Below are 20,329 nucleotides of genomic sequence, written 5' to 3'. Positions count from 1 at the left end.
GAAAAAATATGAGGGGCTAAAATAAATTAAAATATTTTTATCATTAATACACACAAAAAGTATACATCAATATTAGAACTTTTTTTGCTTTGTTGTTTTCCTAATAATATTTGGTGGAATCATCCTCGAAGTCCTGTGGATATCAGGCTCTGATTGGACCTTTATGGCATCAAATTGATATAGTAACCGCATTTTCCTTAAAAAAATGATTAGAACATTTTTTTTAAACAATCAATATATATTAGAACTTAATTATTACTTGAAGAACCTTAGAAAAAATTTCCACATTTTTTTCAAACTTTGGATTCTTGAAACATCTGTTACCTTTAAATGGAGCATTTTTTTTTATTTCTCACCGGTCTTTCTATTAAAAAAAATTGATCCATTTTTGTCTTTAAGATAAATTTATCACATTCATATACTATAAATTCTCATCTTTCCGATGTATAAAAAAAAACTATAAATTCCCAACTCTCACTTTTCTATGCAAATAAATTAAATTGTGGTACACTTAATTTGAGTCACTTGACTGAAGATAATGTGGGACATACATATAGTAGATAGTTTTAGCCCTCTTCCATATTGTAACTTCAATTTTTCCAATTTTATTGAATTTTGCCCCTATTTTCTCTATTAATATACAATAAAAATAATAAAAAGAAAGCAAAAATGGGAAAGTGTCCTTAACCATGAATTAATCGAGTCAGGATCCGAGTTTTGTTGCTATTAAAAAGGAAGTTATAATTATTTGTAATAAGTGGAAATTAAAAAGGATAATAATATATAATAGTAATAAATAAACACACACAGTTGAGTGAATGAAACGAACGGTTGAACGGCAAAATCTCGCGGGCTAAAAGGTTCTTCTCTTTCTTTCATCTCTGTCTGTCCCAAAGAATTAGGGTTTCCCTCATTTCCCCAAATCACAATTCCCCGTTTTTCCCTCGCAATCTCTTTCTGCATTTTCGCAATTAAGGTTCGCCATTCATCTTCTTGCATTTCTCGTTCTTGAAAGTTTCTGTTTTTGTTTGTTTCTCGATTTGGGATTTTTTTGGGTGCAGATGTGTAATTGAAGCAGAAGCAGAAGCTAGAGGAGGTGGAGGAGGAAGAAGAGGAGGAGGAGGAAGAGGGCGTGTAATTGGGTCCTCAGGTTGAAGAAGATCTGAGGCTTTTTCCGTTTTGTTTTGTTTTGTTGAAGAAAAGATGAGCGCTTCGAGGTTCATCAAGTGCGTTACTGTTGGAGATGGAGCTGTTGGCAAAACCTGCTTGCTAATTTCCTACACCAGCAACACCTTCCCCACGGTCTCTTCTTTCTTCCTCTCTTTTTCTTTTCTCTCAATTTCCTGCATTTTCTTTTTCTTTGAAAGAAAGAAAAAACATTCCCAATTTGGAAAATGGGGTGATGAATAAAATTTGGAAATGTGAAATTCAGTTTTGGAAAAGAATTGAAGATGTTTCTTTAGGTGACAACATTTGTAAATAATGATTTAAAATTATGCATTTGGATATTATTAATTCAAAGGTGGAAATGGATGTGATAATTGATACGTGATATCGATTCGGAGTTTGTATATTTTTTGTGGCAAGAGTGGCTGGTAATCATCAATTTAACCTTCCTATTTTGGGTGGAAACAGGATTACGTGCCGACTGTTTTTGACAATTTCAGTGCGAATGTGGTTGTCAATGGAAGCATTGTTAATCTGGGTTTGTGGGACACTGCTGGTAATGTTGTGTGATTACATTTAGATTTCTGCAAATTCTTTAATGTTTGAAGTTCTCTCTGGATTTATTGTGTTATTTGTGGAACAGGGCAAGAGGATTATAACAGATTAAGACCCTTGAGTTACCGTGGTGCCGATGTTTTCATACTTGCTTTCTCTCTGATAAGCAAGGCCAGTTATGAAAATGTCTCAAAAAAGGTACTTATCCCACTTTACTGTGGTGTCCCCTGTGTTTTTTAGATGTATTTTTACTTATTTCCTTTGAAAATAATAGAAGGTTTCTTTATGACCTGTAATGGATAATATACAGACTGTGTCATGTGTTAATAGAACATTTAATTTTTAGGAAGTTTCTGATGCATTACATGTGTTGGTTTCATTTTCAGTGGATTCCAGAGTTGAAGCATTATGCTCCTGGTGTCCCCATAATTCTGGTTGGCACTAAGCTTGGTAAGTTTACTGCGGCATATTGCATAATGTGATGCTGATGTCATCATACCATACATTCATTAGACGCTTCTTTCCAGCATAATTATTTATTTATTTGTGTTCTGTGTTATGATAAAATCATATAAACTTAACTCAATGGATTTCATGATCAATAAATGTTGACTTTAGATACAATATCTTCGGAATTTTCCATTTTTTGAGTCATGAACCGCTGAACCAGTTCTTTATGTTGCCAAAACAGGGTGGAATTCTGGTGCATTTTATTCTCATTTTCTTTAGATTTTCATCTCCTTCCAACATATCTAATACTTTGATTATGGTCTATGTTTCAGTTTTTGTGGTTGATTGTTAGTTTTATTCATGAATTGTATGTGGTGAGGTTGGCCCTATCTCCAGATATGAATTAATTAGTTGCAAATAATCTCTTAGTAAGATTCATCCTGTTCTGTTGAGAGTTGAGACAGTGTTAGTTCAGGGTCTCAGTAAGTTGATAAACCGTTTTGCTCAATTGAAGAGACACTGCTTGTTACCTGACCACTGCATATTCTGTTTGATGATTTTCTCACCTAAGAATTAATTACTTATTTTTTGTGACTTATAATGAAACAGATCTCCGGGATGATAAGCAGTTCTGCATAGACCATCCTGGTGCTGTTCCCATTACCACGGCTCAGGTAAATATTGCTTCTGGTGCTCTGAGTCTTGTTTGATTCTTTAACAAAATTAAACCTGACATGTGCAACCCATTATAGGGAGAAGAGCTTAGAAAGCTGATTAATGCACCCGCTTACATTGAATGCAGTTCGAAAACACAGGAGGTACATGCTTATTTCTGATTTTTTTCTTATTCACAATGATTAATTTAGCATGAAGGTTAAACTTTTGTGACATTTATTTCAGAACGTGAAAGCGGTCTTTGATGCAGCCATAAGAGTTGTCCTTCAACCACCTAAGCAAAAGAAAAAGAAGAATAAAGCACAAAAGGCCTGTTCAATATTGTGAATCACTAGGTGTAAACATTTGACTGCCCTTTGTTCTACCTGTATTTCCCTCCCCTTCTTTCTTTTCATAATTTCTTTGCTATTGAAGAAGTTGGAGTGTACTTCAGACAAATACTATAGATCTCCTTGAAGCATAAGGTGGTTTAATGCTTTGCTTTCTTTGAATTCTTGTCAACTCTAATAGTCAAATTTGCATTTCATGGTTCCCACCTTTTTCTTATAACTTCGCTTTGATTTATGTATTATTAGTCTGGAAAGTCAGTTAAGATAGTGACTTGTTTGCCTGATGTGCATGTTGATACAAAACAAGTAGGTTGTGTGAACAGGATTATAATGGTTTCTTGGATGTCAAGTGGGTATTGTGGAGCAGCTTCCTTGTTTCTCCGCGTTTTTCTTTTGGTCGTTTTGGTTGAGTACTAGGGAGGGTGTGCATTATCTTGTACACTAATAGTGTGTTTGTTTTAGTTTCTGAAAATTAATTCTATAGGATGCATTGTAGCTTGACTACTGACTACATTGCTTTTCATGCCTACTACTTAACCAAACACATTCTAAATGTCATTCATATATTTTCAAGTCAATTTAAAATGGTTAGCAAACCTCCAAAAGATGTAAAATAACTTTTTTTTAATAATAAAATGGAAATTCCTTTACCTCTTTTGGGTGTATTGCGAGCTCATTTTGAGCGTTGACTTGGCCTTAAGTTCAACATGTTTGAAATGGTTAAGCAATATTTTCAAGTAAATTTAGACTTTATTTGTAAGCCTTGTGACTTTTTCAACCATGTCAATTTTCACAGTACTTCATTTCTAATCGAGTTAAACCTTGTGACTTGTTCAACCATCCTATTTCGTACTAATCGTATTATACTGATTTTTTCCTGGGTTAATGAATGTATGACATGGTTTTAAACTAAAAAAACCTGTCTAAATTTCTCTGCATGGGATACTCAGTTTGCTGAGCCAATTTCAAATGAGATTCGATGATGGTTTTTGTAAAAACATATACTTGGACAATAATGTATGTATTGCTACTATTACGACTACACCACTAAACCACTGGTATGAAGCAAAACATGAAACGGAAAAACACCTACGGGTTACCCACTTACCCTTTTCTTTGTCCCATAGGTGATGGACCAAAAAAATCAGAAAATAAAAGAGTAACTAATCATATTTTACTCTCATTCATCCATGTTTTAAGAACTTGAGTTTCTCAACCAACGTTAGTCACGTCTTCAGTCGCATTATATATTTTTTAATTTATAAAAAGATAAATAAGGCAAAATGACAAGATGCTAATGTACCCTTGTGTCAACATTCCACTCCACTAAACAGAACCAACGAGTACTTTCAACAACAACCAAGCTATTACGAACAAGGCAAAGAAACAGCATCCCTAGCTAGTAGAATTCCATTAAAAAACAAACGAGTTTTTGTCTGCCTATAGACACTATTGTAGAAAAATCCATAAATCTGGGTAAACTTTTGTGCATAAACTAGCATCTATACAAATAATTTCTCTTGGTGTAAATCCCGGGCAAAAAAGATCTTGCAAAGTTAAATTGTAGCTCAGTGAGTTACATGGTGAAACAGTCCAAACTCAATGACCGAGGGTAGTTTACGCTGTCAGCTCATATGAGGAAAACACCACAAACTTGGGGTTCTTCAGTTGAAATCCGAAGACAAATTGAAACAGTTGCTGGACCAGCCCAAGAACAAATTGCTCCAGAGTTTAACATTACATGAGCAAGGGTATCAATCATCTAGCAGGTCAAACCTTGATAGGTTCATACTTCTCACCTACTGTACCGCCTTTTTGTTTCTGGAACTGTATAAATCGCATGGTACTGGCTAAGAAAGCATCCGCAGCTGGATCTGGAGTTGTGGTGTCACTTTGCATTTCATTCATAATTAACTCAATTAGGCCCTGGATATCAGCAAGTGTGATTTGTGGGTTCCCCTTCTCAAAGAAGTAAAGATACCTTGCAAAAAGCACACAACGTCATTATTCCATTTAACTAAGTTGAGAAGCAAAGAAAAACAATGGACTTAAGATTATGGATTTTTGTTGACAAAAGGATTTTAATCTTACTTGTTCAATATCTCAATGAAAAGCATCACTGATCCGGTGCTACCTCGTGCTGCATTTGTCATTTGTTGTGCAGCATTTGCAATTCTTAAAGCCCGCTTGAGACACAATAGGACTCTGGTTCAAAAATAAATATCAATATAACAACGAAAACAATAAGTCATAATAAGTTAATAACTAACAAATAAATTCCTATATTCATTTTTGAACTTTATGAGACACCCTACATCCCTTCTTTTCCAACTTATTATCATACTCCGCAGTCAAGAATAAATATGCTCACTCCCTTCAGGGATGGCAGGGTTGGATAGAATCATGCTTACTCTCCTCCTTCAACTACACAAGTATGGCATAGTTCTATTTTGTTGTCAAAATGGAACAGAAATAGTCAACAGCAGGATTATTTTAGACATGCAAAGAATTAGAATTCTTCTAAAACTATTTATGTCCAACTAAACAGTAACATAGGAAAAGCCCAAAGCAAATATACAAACACAGTAATGCAACATTCCGCAGAAGTCTTAGACCTTCTTGCGTCATATAAATAGAAACAAACCTCTCTCCATCTTTCATGTTATCATGATCATCAACCCAAAACAGATGTGAGCATGCATACACGGCTCTGCATTGATCTGGCTTCTTTAAAAGCTTTGCTGAATACTGTCCAACGAAAAGGCACCAAGAATGAGGATTTAGTAGAAAAATATACATTAGCCACTAAGCAGAATATGGAATTCAGCAATTACCCCTGTGGCCTTGTGAGTTAAAGTATCCCTGTTCTCCACACCAAATACATGCATCCTTTGAAGAGTTCCTATTATTAAATGGATAGCTGTGATCTGTGCTCTGGAATCCTAGTATAACAATACAAATGCATGAGCAGATCAGACCCATAAATTTTATCAAGGTTAAGATTCCTGCTCCAAACTTATCCCCGATCCCAGCAAAAAAAAATCTTCCGGGGGGGGGGGGGGGGAGCAGAACTAGTAGGCTTATAAAAGACTTACCGAAATTTCTTCTTCATATAGAATATAAGCTTGGGTGAAAAATTCATATGCTACTGGTTCCAAATCACAGTCATTTGCAGCCTTAATGGAAGAAAAGAAACAAGGGAATCAGAAAACATAGTTAGGAAATATCATTTTCATGTGCTAACAACCAAATATAGGCCAGTACCTCAGCACATTGCAAGTACAACTGCAATGCTAATTCTGGTGCTAGGACACCTGACAGTCTCTCAATGGTCTGAGAAAGGAAAGACAAAAGCATAACCAAACAAATTAACCAATTAATTGCACATAATCTGCAACCAAATCTTTTCAAATCCTCAGTATTCTTAATAATCAATCACTACTTAAACAAAATTAGGCTGGCATAAAACACCATTGAAACAAAAAAAAAAACCAAAGTCCTTTCATAGAAAAACCATCACCTGATTTAAAAGCTGAAAGATTTTCTTCGGTGTTGTTGCTACATCATCTCCAAAGGGATTTTCATCCTGACCTTGCAACTGTCTGACCAACTGTATATGGTAAAGTACATAGTGCATAAATGATTGTATTTGGTTTTATAAGTAAAAACAAACAGCAGGAGTTACAGACAGTCATTTTCATTTCAATCAATAAAAACATGGACACAAGAAACAAAAGCACAAAAAAAAACGAAATAGTATTAGCATGTTGGCTTGATTTAGAAATACTGGCTCATTGCATCACTTCATCTGAATGGGCAATGGGATTACTGCCAACTGGAAATGGAAAGACAAACTAAATATTTATTTGATAATGGAAACTCGCAACTTCCTAAGTCCTAACCCAGTTGCCTCATTTAGTGAAGTTGTCCAGGAGACAGCAAAGCAACTATCTAGACAAGCTTCTAGGAAGGAATCAGAAGCCTTAATGTTATTAAACCATTAATCCTAATAAATTATGATCTAAGAAAGTCAATGGAATATTTCAATCAACCTTCTCTCAATATTAAAACTAAGTCAAAATGATAAATTGATGTAGTCTCCAACATATGCTATTGCCGCCAGCATTATTAATTCATCATGATGTAAGCAACAAACAAGGTACAATTGTGAACAATATAAGCAGGCAACTATCAAAATGGCCAACCAAACCTTTAAAGAAGAAAAAACAAGAGGTGGAATAGTGAAAGGCAGACGCTTTGATCCTCCAGTCAGTACATGCTTCCTCACAGTATCTATAATCTGCAATGTAGTGATGGCAATTGTGGCCAAAATTAAAATAAAATTCGAACTTGTAATATACAACAAAGCCCCCTTTCCCCAAATAGAGGGTAAACAATATAGTTTGCAGTCACAAGCAACATATCAAACATCATTTCACTGAAGTTAAAAACATTAAAATCACAGATAAGCATTCATACTCTAGCTTCTCAGCCCTTGACCAGACCAGATACAATCTACATAAAATGTTATGGCGGTTAAACCTAAGATAACCCTAAATCCATTTTAGAGCTTCAAATAGATTTATTTTTAAATATGACAGGATTAAATCCATGTGCACCACCACAACAGAAGTGCCAGTAAGTAAAAAGTGGCGTCAGCTGAAACTATTAGCGGGAGTTTAACAGAGAGAAGTTCCAGCAGGACAAAAAAAGTATATTGTAATTTTTTAATAACTATCGAAACTAATGGATATTAGCAATTCACCTTAAACATCTCTTCTGGATCGTCATTATAAAGCATCTGGATTAGACGGGAAACAGAATTCTGCTCTTCTTTGAAATCATCTTCATCCAGCTAAAGGGGGAAGAAAAAGTAAAATAAGAATGCAGGGAGAGAAAGGAAAACAAAATAAGGATAATCTTATTTTTATTTTATTAGAACATAAAAGCATTTCATTATAAAAGGTGATATGTAATGAGAGATGTCAAAATAATAGGCATTGTAAACAATAGCCTAATAGGACTAGTTGAGGTACTGAAATAACCTCGTCATTAGGAGTCCCATCAGAATCCTTAATAAGCCCCTTTATAAGTTCAAACAATGCTTCAACCTACAATAAACCAAGCTATGTTAATAATAAACTCTCACCAAAAAGCAAGCCAGAAAGTAGTATAACACAAACCTTGTCTGAAGTAGATATGTGTGTCCCATTTTTCATAATGCTTTGAATGATAACAGCTGCCATGACCTTATTAGTTGGAACATCAAGGTATTCCATCACACGAGGATAGTTTGAAAGCTTCAAGGCAGTCATAATATCATTATATTTCTCTAGTGGAGCACTTAATAAAGCAACAATTTGCTTAGTTGCCTTGTTGTCCTCAATTTTCCCTTTGCCAGAGAGATTTTTCACACATGCTCCCTATAAGAAAATCTAGGAATAAGTTCACTTCCTCATATAAAAAGAACCATGGTTGCTAGGAATTCAATCATATGAGAAATGCTTGCAACACACTTTTCAATACTCTTTATTATTGTGGGTGAAATTCTTGGGGATCCACTAAGTAGAGAATGGGACCGCATGAATTTCATCTGATAATAAAAAATGTTGGAGCAGCTTGCTAAAATCCCTCATTTCAATCATATATACATTCATTAAATGCAATAGCCATTATATGTGACGAATAATATTCTACCAAATTGCGTATTTCCTTCTCTGAAAGCACAGGATGTGAAAGTTAAGGAAATAAAACAATGTCAGTGGCACTTGCTTGATAAATGATTAAAAAAATTAGCTTAACCAAAAATGATTTGAATCAAGATTTGATAACCTTGGAATCAATAAGTTAACATGAATGTGCACAAGCCGTTCAAAGTGAAACATACCAAGACTTGATCTGCATAATCAAGTCGATCAGGGTGGACATGAAGAGTGAAAGTGAGAAGAGATGAATATAAAGTTACAACACCAAAAGTGAGCATGTCAGGATGTGCCTCTATCACCTGTATAACAATTGATGAGCACATATTTCAAATCCATGAGCATAACATAGAAAAACAATAATGTTATAAAAATTACAGTTTTCTGTTCAAGAGCATCCAAATCAGAAGTATGAATGAAGGAGAACACAATTTCAATATTCAAATGGAAAATGAAAACGAAAAAATTATGCTTTGCAATCCAACGCGGAAGTGATGAATTATGAAAGAAATATTTAAAGATAAACAGGGTGAAAAAAGAAAAAGGAGAAATCAACATTAACTATATTTGACCACCCTTAAAATGGGACATAACCCCAAATATGCACGAGAGAGATGACAGAACATACTGTTAGACCATTTAAAAAATATATCACGGTCTCACCTTAGCATTATACTATCTGAAATTATCATGATTTGCTCCCTTTAATAAGGTACTAAGTTAGTTCTTTGCTGTTAGTATCAGATCATTAAAAGATATGATGAACAAGTGAGATGGTATCAATTAGCACTTTGCTATTTGCCTCTCCATGACATAGGGAGATAAAACTTAGTTACTACTTTCTAGAAAGTCTATCAATAGCCTCTGGTCAGTCTTTGTTTAAGTTGGATGGTTGCAAAACTCCATAAACAGTGGCAGGCTGGCAGCTACTTGCTTTTTTAGGCAGCAAGCAGCATAGAACTACATACTCACTACATGACTACGATATCCAAGATTTATCAAACAAAAAAAAATACCTTGCCAATGGCACTGCTTAATTTGGAAAATGCTTCCACTTGCAAAAACTCAGGCAACACCTCAGCACTTGAAGCAGCATAATTAGAAAGTCTTTCCATTAACTGGGATAACACTGTCTTGATGTCAACAGATGCCTGGAAAATACAGTGACAAAAATAGACAGAAAGCAAATGAGTGATACCTACAAGATTTGCAGCATAAAATTTTCAAATAATACGCATCTGTTGACTCTTGACTCTAAAACTATCTGCAAATAAATGCAGCAAATATGGTTAAGCTGGGTTGCATCTGTTGCATATGGAGGAACACAGCCTTTTTATTTATTTAATGCAAATTTCAACAGAAAATAAGACTCTTTAGGTAAATTTTGGAGATGTCAAATGGAGCCCCTCCCCAAGTTCTACCTTTAAAGGTATTATAGTCGATAAAAACTTTTGCAGATATCTTGTCATATTCCTTGGTGTTTTTTCACAACCCTCTCTACTGAATAAAATCTTTGCGTTTTGGAAGGAGGAAAAACATATATACACCATGGCGTCCTACAGAAGTGACACCAACAAGTACAAGATCACTAACCTGAAGCTGAGGATAAGCACCCAACAATACATCAAGAGTTTGCAAGTGATACTCATCAGGGAAGACTTGGATTATGCAATCCATCAAGTAGAACTGGGCCAACTCATCTTTGCAATTCACAACCTGTACAAAATAATTGAGAAGAGGAATGGTTTTTCTGGTAAGAAAGTAAAACATGTCTTTGATGATCATAAATATAAATAGCAGTAACAACAGATTAGACCTGCTCCAGCACTCTAGGAAGCACAACATCTTTGTACATCTCAAGGTCAACACCCTCTATCTGACTGAGAACATGGAGATTCTTCCCAACCTAATAATGTATCAAGGATAAAAAAGCAAGAGAAGCCTTCTATAAGCATTTGATCATGTATTCAATGCCATTACAGTGAAGATAACCAGTTACAAGCTTCGGGTATTACAAGATCGCGCAGCTCGCTCCTTTCCTTTTCCCGTTTCTCCTTCTCCCGGGCAGGCCCCTGCAGACCATAAAGCCCGACAGCAAGCCTCAACTCAGAGTCAGCTAAGAGAATGAATTATTGACATGCATTACTACACCTGACCTGCATGACCAGAAATCATGCCCTCATGATGTATTTTACCCTCATGACTTGCAACTATTGTGACAGACATGCATAACCAAACATGAGCTGTAACAATATGCAAACAATTCGACCAACCTGATGTTGCATCCGCACCCAAAGTTTGTTCATTTCTGTGAAGTTTTGGAGTACAAACTCTACAGCATCTGCTACAGTATCTGCATCCCTGCAGTTGTCAGAGTTGGCACTCACATATCAGGTTCAAATTCAATCTCATTGGTTCAGCATTAAAATCAATGCTACTGCCCCATAATCAGGACAAATACAGAAATCGCAGAGTGAATTAGAGAGACTGAAGAAAATTAAACTTGAAAGACAAAACAATAAAATAAACTATTTAAAAAGAAAAGAAAAGAAAAGAAAAAAGAGTATTAGCATATGCTAATGTATGAGCGTACTGTGTACTCGAGTGTATAGTATCCTACAAATCTAACAAAGAGGGATGATCTAATATTCAGATGACTCCACTGGGTTTATATCATGCATCAAATGCCTTGAGATTAGGCTGGTGGTACTACTACTGATAGAGTTAAAATAAACGGCGTTGCCAAAGGGCGCAGCAATTACGCACCAAATGTTCAGTACTATTGACTTTGTTCATTGAAACTTCACATCTGGCTCAGTTAAGACTTAAGAGACCTCAGAGAGAAATAATACTGTCCATGAAAAGAGTGAATGGTGAAAAGTCTTGCTTGAATATTGCTTACCCTTCATATTCAGAACCAATATCTGGCAATTTATCTCTACTAACTTGAGAAAGGTAACTTCTGAGAAAGAGTCCGCGAACAGGGTGCTGAATGCCACGACACATCTCTACAAGATCCTTAAGAACATCCTTAGCAGGAGCTTCCTTGGATTTTATGTATACAGATCCTACTGTACAGAGGAGATACCTGATCATGATCATAAAATCATCAGCTCGTGAGTAGTACATTAAATGCCAAAAAATAATCACTGCAACTTTGAAAGTATGCCCTTCTCAGTTCTGAGCTTCAACAAGTGTAAAGGCATCCGTAACGAAAGTTGGCCAGGATTGGACTGGTTTCCAAGCAAGCTAAGTGATTTTCACCATGCACCGAGATGAAGCATCAATCTCAGTGATGCACCATCAGTTGATATCATATTAAGTATCAGGATAATTGCGCATTGCACCACATTCAAACAAAATCTATGATCAAAAAAGCATTACAGATACATAACCGCTCCGCTATGCTAACATAGAAACTTCTTTTCACCATTGTGACAAATAATATTAATTCATCTATAATAGAACATTCAGGACTAGTTACCTATCATGAACAGTTTTATAATCGACGAACAAGATGAACAAGATAAACCGTCACTTACAATCGAGGCAAAATGTTTCCAGCATGCTGGACAAGTTCATAAAGATCAATAATGGAGCAACCGCGACGAGCCTCTTCCTCGAAGAACATCTCGAGCTTCCTTAATTGATCAAAGGCACGCATATCTACAACAATAGCAATAAGAGAAACAAAAACATGCAAATTAACAATCACAAGGGTTTCAATCACGAAAAACAGTTCCAGGATCCATACAAATGAAAGGAAATAGAACAAGACATGGATCTGAGAGAGGAACTGACAGAGTTCGTAGTACTTGTGAGGAGAGAGCTTGGAAGTTCTGAGCTCGGAAAGCATCTGAGCCGAATACTTCAACGCATCTCTGAGATTGTTCGAGTCCTGAGACGAATCAACAAAATCAATTGGATCCAAATGAATTAGGAAAATTCGAATCTGAAATTCGTGTGTGATCGCGGTGCGCGGAGAGGTTAGGGTTTAAGGGAGGGAGGAGGAGTTACCAATGCACGGTGCATGTAGAAGGAATTCTGTTGGAGGCCGGCGATTCCGGCGGCGAGGAACTTCTCTTCGTCTTCGGTTCCGTCTAGCATCATTTCTTTCTCGCCGTGTAACTTTTACTCTTCTCTTCGATCGCTCTTCTTAACTACCGGTCCTTCAATTCAACCGAGTGTGTTGTTTTGTTGTTCTTCGTGGTGGAGAATATGCTTCCCCTTCTTTAACCTTCCTCCTAATTGCTCCTCCTCCTTGACCTCTACTGTTGGGACGACTTTGGAATATTTTGTATAATGGAGAAAAATAAAATGCGATTTTAGAAACAATTTCAAGCCAATCTAAACTGAATTTACCTTCCTCTAATAACCAAGAAAAAAAAATCTAAACTGAATTTTATAAACATCACATTCCTTTACCACTGGGGGAAAATTTTTGTTAGGATAAATATGCAACTGTTTCGCACAACGACATTTGTTAAAGATAATAAAAATATATATTATAAAGTGTTTCGAATAAAATTATAGGCTTATGTACTTTGATTCAGAATTAACAATGTCATGCGGGTATGAAAATAACGACTCTTAAATCAAATGTGGTATATCTTATAATTTCATATACGATAGTGTCTTTGATGATTCACCCTTGGCATGATGGGAACACACCCGAAGTTCACATTGTCTTCTAATTCTAATCTTTATTTCTTCAGCCTTGTGGGTAACCACCTCTTGTACCCGCCTTGCATGGCTCGTCGACTCTCTACGATGAACTCATCTCATCATTAGAAGTGCAACTAGAGAGTGAGTGATTAGACACAGGCGTCAACAATGTCAATGTGCAACCTTTGTTGCCTCATAACGCTCACGGTGCGGTGCAAGTGCAACCTCTACACTTGGCACAAGTACGACCTGTGCTTGCCGCTCAGGCGCAACAAGCGCTATCACGCATGACTATGCATAGGCGTATTTCTACTTTGATAAACACAGGAAGGCTACAGTTAATTTGCACCCCTCCCAAAAATAACAATCACGTGGAATAGGTGGATTAGCCGGCGTCACAACCTCAACCCTGAAACACCTTTATCCCCATCATTTTCATGCAACGTATTTATCCACCACCTCCACTGCCACTACCATCCAACAAGTTATACTGATGGTGCCACCTTGTCCTCACACTCACTGACATGACTCAATACTCTTCACTGACACAATCACTACTATATCTAACTCCCACCATCGTTGTCACCACCTAGTACCATCCACTGTCGCCACCACCACTTGTTACCTACCACCGTCACCCAATACCCTCTAGTATCACTACCATCTACCACCACTGCGCCCACAACAACCAACATCACACATTTTTAATCAGCTCGTTTTAATTTGCTTAAAAAATAAGTTATTTTAAAGTTAGATGAAAAAATAATTTCATTTTAAGAATATTTTTAAAAGCAGAAGTATGTTTGTTTACAAATGAAAAATTGATTTTTCACTTAAAAAACTACTAGAAACAGGTGATTATTCAGAAAACTACAAAAAAAATAGCTTAAAGAAATAATTAAATTTCTTTTTTTTATCAAGGTTTACAAACAACTAAAAAAATTCTTAAGTAATATTTTTTTTTGAAATAAATAATTATGCCATGAAATGAGCCGAAACAAAAAGCCCAATATTTGGTAAAGCGGAATTTAAAAAAAATAAAAAAATAGCTCCTCCTTTTGTGTGCCAGTCTCTGTTTGATTTCTTGGTTGATGCCGAGCTCGTTCGCAACTTCCCATGTCGCTTGATCAGGCCAAGGGAATCTCTGCGGTAATCATCACCCAACCCTGTTCTCACTCTCTGTTTATCCTTTCAATTGTGTTGTTGTACGAGTTGCATTTAGGACTAGGCATTTAGGCATCGATCTCTTGTATCAGTACGGAAAACCAAACCAAGTTACCAAACTGGATCAATTGTCATATGCATCGATCTCTTGTTAGTCATGACTTTTACTCAGTTGGATTTGGATCAATTGCAAACTTGGACTTTTTAAGATATTTGGCTTCTATAGTCATATTCAACATTTCAATTAATTTTTAGGCTTAATCCTCAAATTAGTCCCTGTCTTTGTGTCGCCGTCTGAACCAGGTCCCTGATCGGAAAAATTTGTGAAATACATCCCCATTTTTTCAAAACGTCTGGAGCCAGTCCTCGCCGGAGCCCGGAGCTCCGGCAAGTGATGAAATGGCATGATGACTGTGTAAATGAAGCTGACGTGGAATTAAAAAAAAAAATAAAAAAATTAATTTACACATCAGATAATTAACATACTTAAACATATTTCTAATTCTAACCCAAATCTAATTAACAAATCTTAATTTCCCCCACACTAATCCTAATTCCCCCAATTCCCAATTGGATCAACTTAGAAATTAGGGTTCATCTGTTCTTCCTCTTCTTCTCCTTCCCAATCTTCTTCTTCTTCCTCTGCCATTCTTCTTCTTCTTCCTTTCTTCTTCTCTTTTCTTCTCAAACATCACCCTCTGAATCTCAAACATCACCAGATTGGCAACAAAAATAACGTGTGCAGTTCCAGAGAAGCTTCAAAAAGTGGCCATCAATGGCTGCCTCCGACATCGCCTCCAGCACAAACCTCGCCGGATCCACGCTCCCTCGTCGGACTATTTCGTGGTTCTCGGAACCCCCAACCATCAGTCCATCACTATGGTTGGTTTGCTGGGTTCGATTGTAAACTTGAAGCCCCAAATGTGGTGTTTGCAGCTGTGTGGGTGATGGAGGCGGAGAAAATAGGAATTGCATCTATGTGGGTTTCGATTGGAGCAATTGAGGTTGTTTAGATTTGGGTGGCTCGGTAGAGGATCTGAGTTCGTTAGCATTTTTCCAGCGAGGGTTATAGTTCCCAGGTTGTCGTCCCGTTATTGCCGGAGCGAAGGCTCCTCCGCCACCGCATCTAATCTTATATCACCCCTTCTGAAATTGAAACTGAAAGGAAGGGGTTGTCTGTGTTTGTTTTGTTGGAGAAAGGTGCGAAAGGATTGATAACAGTGGCAGTAAAATTTGTGTCATTTTTACTCATTAGAATATTATTGACTCAGATCCTCAGGCGGTGCATATCTTTGGAAGAAGATATGGGTTCGTGTGAGTTTTTCCGGCAAGAATATGGGTTTGTGTGCGTTTTACAGCGGAGAAACGAGATCGTTTGTCTGCGTTTTCCGACGAAGGATCTGGTTTTTGTGCGTTTTTCCAAATGTAAGGAACAAACAAGCAATTAAGAGAAATTTATGATTAATAGTGAATAACAGTACCAGGATAGAATATCTGGGTAAACTTTTCTGTACTTCAGTATGAAATTTCTTACAATGGATGAGTAGAATTTTTATGGAATGGAATAAACGAAAAAAGATAGACAAAGAAGCAAAAGATATTGAAGCAGAACAAAACGTGCTGTGTGGTACGGTGAAGGAAGCCACAATATTCCAGATGAGAGAGATGCAGGTGGGGGAAAGGGGAAGGGGAGATGCGTGACATAGGTGGAGAAGGGGAGGATAGAGGATAGTTTAGTAATATGCTTTTTTTTATTTTTTTTTAAATTCCACGTCAGCTTCATTTACACAGTCATCATGTCATTTCATCACTCGCCGGTGCTCCGGGCTCCGGCGAGGACTGGCTCCAAACGTTTTGCAAAAATGGGGATGTATTCCACAAATTTTTCCGATCAGGGACCTGGTTCAGACGGCGACACAAAGACAGGGACTAATTTGAGGATTAAGCCTAATTTTTAAGATAACCATTAGCATTCTACTTTAACAACCCACCCAGCTTGAACTCTGTGGCGTGTAACATGTTTCTCAACTTCCTCACTGTTTTGTAAAATAGATCTCAACTTAAATCACTTCTACATTATGATTATAAAGTTCAATACAAGGATTTTTATTAAGTCATTGATTGACCAACTAATTGTTTAAAATGATAATTTCTTTATAATGATGCATGATAGCAAATGACCACTTAGAGCATCTCCAATGCTAGTTCTTATTTCTTAGTTCTTAGTACTATTCATGTGGGCCCGTATTGCCACATGTGCTTAAGCAACTCTGAAACAATTTTGCTCAAACCATGAGTTTTTAGTTTTTAGTTTTTACCACTATTCATTTGGTCCCACCAACCACATTATTTATACTTTTTATTTTCATAAAGTAATAAAACAAAACTCATAAAGTAATAAAATAATTTGGATGAGAGAGAAATAATTAATATTTTAAGCTAAAAACTCAAAAGTAAAACTTCTTATATAAGAACTGACTTCTTATTTTTAAGAACTAAGAGCTCCATGTCAGCACCTCCAATGGTAAAGTTCTTAGTTCTTAGTTCTTAGTTCTTAACTCAAAAATAAGAACTAAAAACCTTGCATTGGAGATGCTATTACATGACTCAAGCCCTAATAAGAGGAATTAATAATTTTCAAATTCGAGGTACTAGGCAATTTGAAATACTTTTTGGGGCTTGAAATTGCACAATCGGATTGAGGCATATACCTGTGCCAAAGGAAATATGTTTTATCCCTTTTAGAGGACACTGAATTTCTGGACAGTAAACCTCAAAATTTGCATGTGGATTCTAATTTAAAGCTTAATGCTACTGATGGACAACCTTTGCCTGATGTATCTCTATATATATGATTGATTGGGAGGCTCATGTATCTCACTATATCACGACCTGACATTTCTTTTGCTGTCAACTGGTTAAGTTTCAAGTGAGGACCTAGAAACCGTGTGTTGTTTCTAGGACTTCCAACTAATCAAAGAACCTCCAAGACAAACACAGAATCCTTGCGTATAAGGGCAGCTTCCCCAATCTGCATCAGCAAATGCAATAGGACGTAAGGAAGACTTGGAAAAATACAGCTAACGTAGTCTAAGAGCAGCTTAAGAGAGGGTAAAAAGCTGATGGGGCGAGAGAGATAGTGAAGAGAGAGTAGAGAAGAGAGAAGTTGAGTAGAGAGAAATAGGTGAGAAATAGAGTAGATTTGATAGGTTGTTTGGTATGGTAGAAAGAGAAGAGAGATAGAAGAGAAAGAATGAGATGGAAAGTTGTATTTTTATAAAAAGACATTTGCATCCAATAAAATTTTTTTAGTTGCAAATATACATCTGCACAAAAAAAGGTACTAAAGGGAAAAGGTAATAACAAACTTGCGTGGCTTCATCTCTCTTCAATTTGAAGAGAGGGTAAAAAGCTGATGGCCCCACCACCTGCCATCTCTCTCTCTTGTGGGTAGGTGCTAACCAAACAGAGAGAGATTATCTATCTCTTGCTAAACTCTCTCTATGATACTTCTCTCTTCTCAAGTTCTACTCCACCAAACACACCATTAAAGGTATTGTAAATTGTAAAATGGGGCGAGTAGCATGTAGATGAGTAGTCCATGGTGCAAACATGAACTGATTATAGGGCCATTGCTCATGTTTTTGGTAAATTGTTGTGGATCAAACATCATCTGGTCAGCTAGCATTCAATCCAATTTTTCATGAAAAGTCAAAGCACATCGAGATCGATTGCCACTTTATGAGGGAGAATGTAGCTTCTGGTTTCCTCAAACATGTTCATGCTAATTCACATAATCAGCTAGCTGATTTGATGACAAAGCCTCCTCCACGTAGTTTTCATTTTGAACTCTCCAAGTTAGGAATTTTAGATATATTTACTCCCCCAACTGGAGGGGGTATTAGATTTACATCTTCATCTATCAGTTGGGAAATTAGTGAGTTAAAGGTTCTGCTAGAGTTAGTTTGCACATGTGAGTTAGTTAGAGCACATGTGATTCAGTTAGTTAGAGTCAGGTATTTATTCATGACTCTCATTTTATGTACAAATTGTAATTTCACTCAACTGTGACAACTGAAAATTCATTTTTCCCATTTCTCAGTTTAACAAATAACTTCAAATGGACCATGCCATGTTTTGTGAAGGTCCACCAACTTCGTCGGTGAACGATAATCACGCTCAACATGTTATGATATTTTTTCAATTCATTATAGAATTTTATCCATTAGATGATTCCCTTGCATTATTTTGGAATTTACACTGTACAAATACCAAGTACATGCCAATATGTCATGTCTTAGCCATTGATTTTACGTTAAATGGTTCAGTAAAAAGTTGAACATGTCAAAGTTTTAAACACTTTTCATTTTTTTCATTTTGTTGCGTAGGGGCAGAATTTCCCAATTACATTTCCAAATAATTAATTGCACCATTGATTTTGAGTAAGAACCTGTCAACCCAATCCCACACTCCTTATTTTCCTCTTCGCGCGTTGCCCACGTAACTAAGTTTCTTTTCCTACATCGTAGCACCTTTCAGGAAATTCAAATGGCCTACTCATAAAATCTACTTCTTGCAATTGATTCCGACTATAAAAGGATTTTTAAATATGTATTTAAACATAAATTACTTTTACGGTTTTACCTTAACAATCTGATCAAAATAATAGTAAATTCAAGAACACACTTAAAGTAGTATAAGATCTGTTTTTCGATGTACCGAAAAAAAAGTAGTATAAGATCTGTTAACCGGAAAAAAGTTGTATAAATCTGCATTATATGTGTATTTGAAAGACACTCAAACTTTGTCAGTCATTAAATCTGATTCTGGTAAAAAACAACTATTTCCAGGCAGACCTGAACCGTTTTCAACTCGTGCCCTGCCACTGCCATAGACGCAATGTTTAGAAACAATCAATATTATTAGCATAATGCACGTGAAACGCTGGTGAAGTTAAAGTGGTTAATATATGTTTCACTCACCTAATTGTTTATTTGTTTTTTTTCTTCCATAAAAATGTTTTAATTTCAAGTTTTGCCACATGGTTTATTTGATTCAAGTATTCACGTTTCATCGGTTCTCCTCCAACACCCTAAAAAATGTCATTGCACACACATGATCCACACTCTGGTATAGATATTTAAGTGAAAAGTAACTTTTTATGATAAAAATATATTTTAAATAATGATTAGGCTTAATTACAACTTTGGTCCCCGACGTTTATCAATGCCACGATTTTGGTCCCCCACTTAATTTAATTACATGGATGGTCCCCGACGTTGTAGGTCGTGTGCAACGTTAGTTCTACTGTTTATTTCTTAATGGAGGAGGCTTACGTGGACGTCTAGTTGGAGAGAAAAAGGAGATCTGAGGAGAGATGGAAGCACGTGAGTATCACGTGAACTCACGTGAACCTTATATGAACTCATTATACCCAAATCTGAAACCCTAGGGATCTAAATCGCGTTACCTTCTTCGTTCCAGGGAGGTCATGAGTTTGGGTATAATGGGTTCAGATAAGGGTCACGTGATACTCACGTGCTTCCCTCTCTCCTCATACCTCATTTCTCTCTCCAACTAGACGTCCACGTAAACCTCCTCCATTAAGAAATAAACGGTAGG

At 36.4% G+C, this 20,329-nt stretch overlaps 2 protein-coding genes across 3 annotated transcripts; one reads left to right on the top strand and one right to left on the bottom strand.

Annotated features, from left to right (window-relative positions):
• The first annotated feature begins 782 nt into the window (after positions 1-782).
• Positions 783-3,380, top strand: LOC130740613 (rac-like GTP-binding protein RHO1). Of its 2 annotated transcripts, none has more exons than XM_057593274.1 (8): positions 783-860; positions 1,062-1,302; positions 1,636-1,723; positions 1,811-1,920; positions 2,109-2,172; positions 2,782-2,846; positions 2,925-2,990; positions 3,073-3,380. In XM_057593274.1, the coding sequence occupies exons 2-8, from the start codon at positions 1,204-1,206 to the stop codon at positions 3,172-3,174; spliced, it is 594 nt and encodes a 197-aa protein (XP_057449257.1). In that variant the 5' UTR covers positions 783-860; positions 1,062-1,203; the 3' UTR covers positions 3,175-3,380. The 2 variants fall into 2 exon arrangements, with proteins under 2 accessions (XP_057449257.1, XP_057449258.1); XM_057593275.1 differs by having other exon boundaries at positions 813-976.
• Positions 3,381-4,556: 1,176 nt separating this feature from the next.
• LOC130740607 (vacuolar protein sorting-associated protein 35A-like) lies at positions 4,557-13,182 on the bottom strand. Its single transcript, XM_057593267.1, has 21 exons — positions 12,896-13,182; positions 12,680-12,776; positions 12,421-12,544; positions 11,781-11,966; positions 11,152-11,239; positions 10,894-10,950; positions 10,695-10,784; positions 10,472-10,594; positions 9,895-10,029; positions 9,064-9,180; positions 8,360-8,599; positions 8,222-8,287; positions 7,942-8,031; positions 7,387-7,476; positions 6,697-6,786; positions 6,441-6,509; positions 6,272-6,352; positions 6,011-6,118; positions 5,821-5,924; positions 5,268-5,381; positions 4,557-5,157 (listed from the first exon to the last, which is right to left on the bottom strand). The coding sequence occupies exons 1-21, from the start codon at positions 12,986-12,988 to the stop codon at positions 4,947-4,949; spliced, it is 2,373 nt and encodes a 790-aa protein (XP_057449250.1). The 5' UTR covers positions 12,989-13,182; the 3' UTR covers positions 4,557-4,946.
• Positions 13,183-20,329: the final 7,147 nt, after the last annotated feature.

The sequence above is a fragment of the Lotus japonicus genome, chromosome 2, assembly GCF_012489685.1.
Source record: "Lotus japonicus ecotype B-129 chromosome 2, LjGifu_v1.2".
NCBI lineage: Eukaryota > Viridiplantae > Streptophyta > Magnoliopsida > Fabales > Fabaceae > Lotus > Lotus japonicus.
The sequence above is the reverse complement of the archived record's forward strand: the minus strand, read 5'-3'. Positions and strand labels throughout refer to the sequence as shown.

Excerpts from the sequence above, each read along its gene's own strand:
- LOC130740613 (XM_057593274.1), top strand. The coding sequence starts at position 1,204 with ATGAGCGCTTCGAGGTTCATCAAGTGCGTTACTGTTGGAGATGGAGCT. Across the intron at positions 1,921-2,108 it reads ATGAAAATGTCTCAAAAAAG|TGGATTCCAGAGTTGAAGCA; the intron begins GTACTTATCCCA and ends TTTCATTTTCAG. Across the intron at positions 2,991-3,072 it reads GCAGTTCGAAAACACAGGAG|AACGTGAAAGCGGTCTTTGA; the intron begins GTACATGCTTAT and ends CATTTATTTCAG.
- LOC130740607 (XM_057593267.1), bottom strand. The coding sequence starts at position 12,988 with ATGATGCTAGACGGAACCGAAGACGAAGAGAAGTTCCTCGCCGCCGGA. Across the intron at positions 9,181-9,894 it reads TAAGCAGTGCCATTGGCAAG|GTGATAGAGGCACATCCTGA; the intron begins GTATTTTTTTTT and ends ATTGTTATACAG. Across the intron at positions 8,032-8,221 it reads ATGGGACTCCTAATGACGAG|CTGGATGAAGATGATTTCAA; the intron begins GTTATTTCAGTA and ends TTCCCCCTTTAG.